Source organism: Apteryx mantelli, chromosome 8, assembly GCF_036417845.1.
Source record: "Apteryx mantelli isolate bAptMan1 chromosome 8, bAptMan1.hap1, whole genome shotgun sequence".
Classification (NCBI taxonomy): Eukaryota; Metazoa; Chordata; class Aves; order Apterygiformes; family Apterygidae; genus Apteryx; species Apteryx mantelli.
In genome coordinates this window covers 24,702,790-24,709,821 of record NC_089985.1, presented here as the reverse complement: position 1 = coordinate 24,709,821, position 7,032 = coordinate 24,702,790, and the positions used below count along the sequence as shown (strand labels likewise).

Genomic DNA, 7,032 nt, shown 5'->3' with positions numbered 1-7,032 from the left:
TAATACTTAATACTACTATTATAATACTTGATACTAGTTCAGTTTAAGGACAGAGGTGAAGAACTATTAGTAATATCTCTAATAAACACTTCTTTAACTTCAACCTGCTTGTTGCTTTTACTTTAACAGTACCCAAATGTTTGGTCAAAATATGTTTCTCTTAACTTCTGGTGCTAGTTTCACTCTTGGTTTAAATTCTTGCATTCTAAGTAATTTTCCTTAAAATAAAAATGAGATAATGGCTAGGGTTAGGTATCAGGAGTTCTTGGATCCTTTTGCTATGCTTTGGATGCTAGGCCAGTGTTACATATATTTAAAAATGAGAAAACAGTGATAAGCTGCAAGTGTTTAATAGAAAATTGCTAAAAGCAGTTTATCTTACTATGTGTGTCTTTTCTTTTCCCCTCACACCAGCTGCTGTTCTCTCACAGGTGAAAGTCATGATCACTCTAACAGAACTCAAATACTTAGCAGATGCCCAGTCATCCTACCACATACTGAAACCATGGTGGGACGTCTTCTGGTATTACCTCACCATGATAATGCTGCTAGTTGCTGTGCTCGCTGGGGCTCTCCAGCTTACTCAAACCAGAGTGTTGTGTTGTCTTCCTTGCAAGCTAGAACCTGACAATCACTGTGCCGTGCATTGGGATTTAGTTAAAACAAACCTTAACATGTCCTCTAGCTCCACAGCACAAATAATTATCCCACTTAAAATCCAGAATGATCTTCATCGGCAGCAGTATTCCTATATTGATGCAGTATGTTATGAGAGACAGCTTCACTGGTTTGCCAAATTTTTTCCATACCTAGTGCTTCTGCATACCTTTATTTTTGCAGCTTGCAGTAATTTCTGGCTTTACTATCCTAGTACAAGTTCCAGGCTTGAGCACTTTGTAGCCATTCTTCAGAAGTGTTTTGATTCTCCATGGACAACACGTGCCCTCTCAGAAACAGTTGCCGAGCAGTCTGTGAGGAGCTTGCCAATAGCCAAATCAAAAGCAGTGATTTCATCACCTGGGAATTCAGTAGATATAGGTGCAAGCAGACAGTCCCTGCCATATCCACAAGCTGGCTTGGAAACAACTGGAAGAGAAAATTCCTCAAGTGTTCTTGACAAAAAAGAAGGGGAACAAGCTAAAGCTATATTTGAAAAAGTGAAGAAATTCAGAGTACATGTTGAAGAGAAGGATGTCATATATACAGTGTATATGAAACAGATTATAGTCAAAGTTATTGTATTTGTAATAATAATAATTTATGTCCCCTATTATTTATCCTTTATTACACTTGAAATTGATTGTGTAGTTGATGTTCAAGCCTTTACAGGCTACAAAAGGTACCAGTGTGTTTATTCACTAGCAGAGATTTTTAAAGTTTTGGCTTCATTTTATGTTGTTTTAGTGATCTTCTATGGCTTAACTTGTACTTACAGTTTGTGGTGGATGTTAAGAAGTTCACTTAAGCAATATTCTTTTGAGAAGTTGAGAGAGAAAAGTAATTATAGTGATATACCTGATGTAAGGAATGACTTTGCATTTATCCTCCACTTGGCTGATCAGTATGATCCTCTTTATTCACAACGATTCTCGATATTCCTGTCTGATTTGAGTGAGAACAAACTGAAACAGATAAATCTTAACAACCAATGGTCAGTGGAAAAACTGAAAAACAAACTAATAAGAAATTCCCAGGACAAGATCGAACTTCACCTTTTCATGTTAAACGGTCTCCCGGACAGTGTCTTTGAACTGACAGAAATAGAAGTCCTAAGCTTGGAACTTATTCCTGAAGCCAAACTTCCTTCAGCTGTGTCCCAGCTAGTCAATCTCAAAGAACTCAATGTTTATCATTCATCATTAACTGTGGATTATCCAGCAATGAGCTTTTTAGAAGAAAATCTGAAAACATTGCGTCTAAAATCTAGTGAGATGGGGAGGATTCCACCTTGGATCTTTCATCTAAAAAACCTAAAGGAATTATGCTTAACAGGGTATTTCATGCTAGATCATCACAACTCCATATACAATGAAAGCTTTCAGGGGCTGAAAAATCTGAGATCAATTCACTTAAAAAACAACCTTTCCCGTATACCTCAGGTGGTTACAGACCTTCTGCCTTCTTTACAACACTTGTCTATCAACAATGAGGGAAATAAACTGATAGTGCTAAATAACTTGAAGAAGTTGGTAAACTTGAGAACCTTGGAATTAATCTGCTGTGACTTAGAGCGCATCCCCCACTCTATTTTTACCCTCAACAATTTGCATGAAATTGACTTAAAAGAGAATAATCTCCGAACAGTGGAAGAAATAATTAGCTTTCAACATCTTAAGAACCTTTCTTGCTTAAAACTGTGGCACAACAGCATTTCATATGTCCCAGTGCAAATTGGTGCACTATCAAACCTGGAACAACTGTATCTAAACTATAATAATATTAAAAATGTTCCATTGCAGCTATTTCTTTGTAAAAAGTTGCACTATTTGGATCTTAGCTATAATAAGCTAACTTCCATCCCCGAAGAAATCGGTTATCTGACCAATCTGCAGTACCTGGCTTTGACAAAAAACCATGTAAGTACAACTTTTAATTACTTTTGGGGAAAAAAAATCATCTTGACTTAGTCTACCCTTTTTTCCAGAACAGTCTCTGGTTCAAAATGCTTTTGTAGCGCTAATGATGAGCATAAACCTAGTAAAGTTGAAAGGTGGTGGTGGGGTTTGTTTTGATTACTAAGACTTCAGTATCATCAAAGCTCGTGTAATACCGAATAAGTACTGCCCCAGTCTGTAGCAACTTAAAGGCTCTGATTCATAAATAGAGATAGTATAGGTTGGATGACTGCTGAAATATATCTTCCCTTTCCCTGCATCTGTCTACCCAATTAGTATGTTAATGGAAACATGCAGTTTTAATTTTTACCTTAAAATGTCAAACTAAGCTGTAGTGAATCAACAGCTGGTTTGTGAGCAGCTCATCTGTCTATGTGGTTGGCAGGAGGAAAATAATTATAGCTGGTAACTCATCAGCAGTGCTAAATGGTCTGACTCTATAGCATGGGGTCTGGACTCATGGCCTAGGGCTCTGTTCACGTTTAGAAAGGCTGTTTGGGGTGTTAGTATTGGTAGTGTAGACCAGGACTGAGTTACAACTGCACTGCATGGGTAACTGCTTGTACAGGTTTCACAACACTGGGAGATGCTAATGTCTCTCCGCAGAATCTGTGTTTGGTCTTCATTAAGTGATTCTTTAGGAGACTGTCTGTTTTTCTCCCCTGCCACCTACACACACACGTACTTCTTACAATGCTTCTGACTTGGTTTCTTCCCATAGCAAAGCATCTTCATAATAAAACAGGTATATAAAAACATTATAGTGTTCTCAGGCAGTTCAAGCTGCACTTTCCCCCACACAATTATAGAAGCATTAAAATTTTCCCCTTTCCTTATCCTTCTATAAACTGAGAGCTTTTTTAACCTAAAATAAAGTTAGTAAGTGGAGAAACATGCAGCTGCATTTATGTTAACAAATTTTAATGTACATTATTTTCATTCTTTTCTTTCCTTTTTCTAGATTGAAATGCTGCCTGATGGATTATTTCAGTGCAGAAAGCTGCAATTTCTGCTTCTGGGAAATAACAGTCTGATGAATTTGTCCCCTTGTGTGGGTCAGCTACTGAATCTTGTTCAATTAGAGCTCACTGGAAACTATCTTGAATCACTTCCTGCTGAACTGGAAGAATGTCAGTTTCTAAAACGGAATAGCCTAGTTGTAGAAGAAAGGTTGTTAAAAACACTTCCACCTCGTGTAAGAGAACGTTTACAAGCATGCTCGGATAAGTGCTAAGCTTGAAATGAAACTGTCAGTTCATCCTTTAAGCCTTTTACTTAATATCTCTCTAAAGATCTGTACTGGTGGAGAGAACGAAAGGAGAGAACACAGTTTACAGATCAGTCCTAAACTTAAATGCATTCAGCTGAGTTGATTATATTGGACAAGAAAAAAAATATTTAGTCTTAAAAAAAAAAAAAGAAGCCTTTGACAGGTAATCATATGTTTGAATATGCAAATATGAATTATTGGTTGGGTTCTCCTGGTTGAAATAATGTAGTCAATAAATGTTTACGATAGTATTGGAATGAAAGAGTTGATTGTCTGGCTACAGTGAATGTGTATATACTTTTTTTTTTGCCTATGGTAACTTTTTTTCTGTTGATGGTGATCATTTTAAATGGTTTCATTTCCTGCGATATGAGGACCAAGAACTGTCTGGGATTAGTTTCTAAATATGAACTCTCCACTAACTTAGAATATGTTAAATTAAAAGTTTAAACTGTTTGAGCAGTTCAGTTGCATGGGGTATACTGAAAATCATTTTTCAACATAATTTAATTTTTTAAAGCTTTTTGACAAGTGTTGAGCATTAACTCTGTAACTGTGGAAGAGGCCCTCTGAATCTTGCTATTAAAACCACCTAGATAATACCTGAAACCAACTTTGTTTTCACTATTTTGAAGACAAAATACTGAAGTGAATTGTTTGCTTAGAAATTGGGTTGCAAGTCTGAAGAATCTGGAATAAGTGTTGTGCACATGTACTGGACAACAAATTTCTAGTATTGATCCTCATAGAGAATGATGGCAAATAGAACATGGCATAGTAACAAAGTTGTCTTCTGCGTATTGTGGGGATATCGGGTGTTAGTGTAGTGTATGTTGCTATTTAACATTTTTATAACTTCTCGTTTACTGACTGCCTCAATGCTTTTTCTCCACCCCCAGTTGCTGTAATTTAGTGGCTGAGGAGAGAGGATGAAGGAGATTTTTATTAGGTACATGAATAGGGACTGAAAAGCGCAGTTAAACCAAACCAAATATTCACACAACTCACAAGTACATCAGTGGGAAAAAATGGAAAAAACACTATAAGCGTTGTTTCTTCTAGAGATAGCATATTTCCATAAGTGGTGAACTGAGCTCTAATAATGCCATACCATAATACCAATACCATAATACCATCCTTAATATTTGCAAAACTGGATGGAAATAAAATGGTTCCTGATTTTACTCATTCTTTTGCTGTGCACTCAGTTATTATATTTGAAGTCTTAAATCTCCTGGAATTCATCATATCCACGTAAGCTCTGCCTCGGGGCAGGGGGAGGGAAAGCATTCTTTCCAGAAATACATACTCGAAAACTTTTTGTAGTATATTAAAGTTTTCAAGACTGTAGACTCAGTTGTGGGTTAAATAGATCTGGTAATGCTCTTAATGACTTCGTATTCATCAAGCATGCTGACTATATGTTCCAGTTTGTAATAATAAAGTCTTCACAGAAATGAGTTTTAGTATTAGACTATTGTCATCTTTTGCTCCCATTTCAGTGCCACTTTTCTGGAGAGTAAGGATTAATGTGAATTAAAATGTCTAAGCACATCTGATCAACATGGAAGTCAGAGATGTTTGTGCTGTAGCAATCAAGAGGTTTGTGTTTATTCACTGTACTGACTGCATTTCAAAGACCTTCGTAGTTCAAACTCTTTCTTCTCAGGGAACTCCAGTGTGGTATAACTATTACTTTTTTTTGTAATTCTAGAAATGTTTAGTTTAAACTAATTAGGTGCATCTATGTGCAAACTGGTATTTATGGAACAGTGTATTTCATAAAATCCATATGTAGCTCTTCCAAACTCTAGTTTAGTTAATTTTCAGTTCTATAATAGGTTTATAGGCATTGACATGGTCCACAAACAGAGTTGGCCTTGGTATATGTGATTAAACTGGAGTAGATTGATTTGTGCCCCTGTGGCTGGAGTTCTGTTAATAATTACAGTAAGTCTGTATCAGGGCTCTAACTTAAGACTGAAGAACACTTTGTGCTAGGATTTGACACACATGACTTGCAGTCTAGTAACTTTTTAAAAGATTAAGCAAGATTTTTCTTTAAAGCTTTTTCATGAATTGGAAAGCTGTTTGAAAAAGTTAAATAAGCAAGTAACTGCATATAGTTTTGGCTGATGACTTCACAACTTTTTAGCAGTGTTATCTGCACTTTTCCGTCATTAACACAATGACAGAGGTGAACAATGATCTTAAATTAAGCATTCATTTTATGCTAATTCTTTCAAAGTGAAATATAGAAATAATGTAGAGAAAGATACTTCATTTCTAAAATTCGTAACCTTAAAGTATTTGAGGAAACACCAAGAAATGCATAAGCATATAAACAATATAGGTTATAAAGGTTACATTTTTATTGTGTAAACTTCTAATTTTTTTTTCATTCTGCACCCCATCAAAGAGGGATGCATTTTTCACTGTATATGTATAAGTATGAATGCCTATAAAACACCTAGACAAAAGCCAGAAAGTTTGAGGGCTGGAGTCTCTGCCCTTGTGTTTAAACAATGGTGTGCCTTTGCCACCCATTTCATACCCTGAAACTCACTCCCAGTGCTTAGAACTGAGGATGGAGACAAATATGACTCTCTGAATTTAGATTTATTTCAGGCAAGACCTTAACATTAAACACTTCTTCAGAATGAGATTTTTCAGGGAATGAAAATACAAATCCACTGTCATAAGCTTTGTACTATAAGCAGTCGTGGCACCTAGTCTTTGTATTAACCAATCACTTCTAATCAAAAAAGACTTTTAAATTTTGATGTTGAGTTGTTTAAGAACTTTGTATTGTGACCTTCTGTATCTTGAATGTTTCTTTGAAAAATTAAATTTTTTGCTTTACAACTCTCTGAACCATTCTTTATTTCCCTGTGAGAAATGAGAGATGTTGCATTTAAGGCAAAGCACAAAAGTCTTTTTCCAGCTATCTACACTTGTGTGCTAGCAAGCGTATATTCTGCAGGAAAGTGTGAAGAAAATGAACAGCAGTGGGAAATGAACACTATGTGCCTTATCAAAGCAGCTCTCATGTTTTGAGGTAAGAGAGAAGCTCTTGTGTTGATCAGAATTAAGTTTCTGTCTTCATCATTGTCTTGTTACAGAAACTCCTCCAAGTTTCCCACTAAT

General features: G+C 36.0%; 1 protein-coding gene across 1 annotated transcript; it reads left to right on the top strand.

Moving 5' to 3' along the window:
• Window positions 1–440: 440 nt before the first annotated feature.
• Window positions 441–6,695, top strand: LRRC8B (leucine rich repeat containing 8 VRAC subunit B). The gene is made up of 2 exons (XM_013961212.2): window positions 441–2,576; window positions 3,577–6,695. The coding sequence occupies exons 1-2, from the start codon at window positions 441–443 to the stop codon at window positions 3,847–3,849; spliced, it is 2,409 nt and encodes an 802-aa protein (XP_013816666.1). The 3' UTR covers window positions 3,850–6,695.
• Window positions 6,696–7,032: the final 337 nt, after the last annotated feature.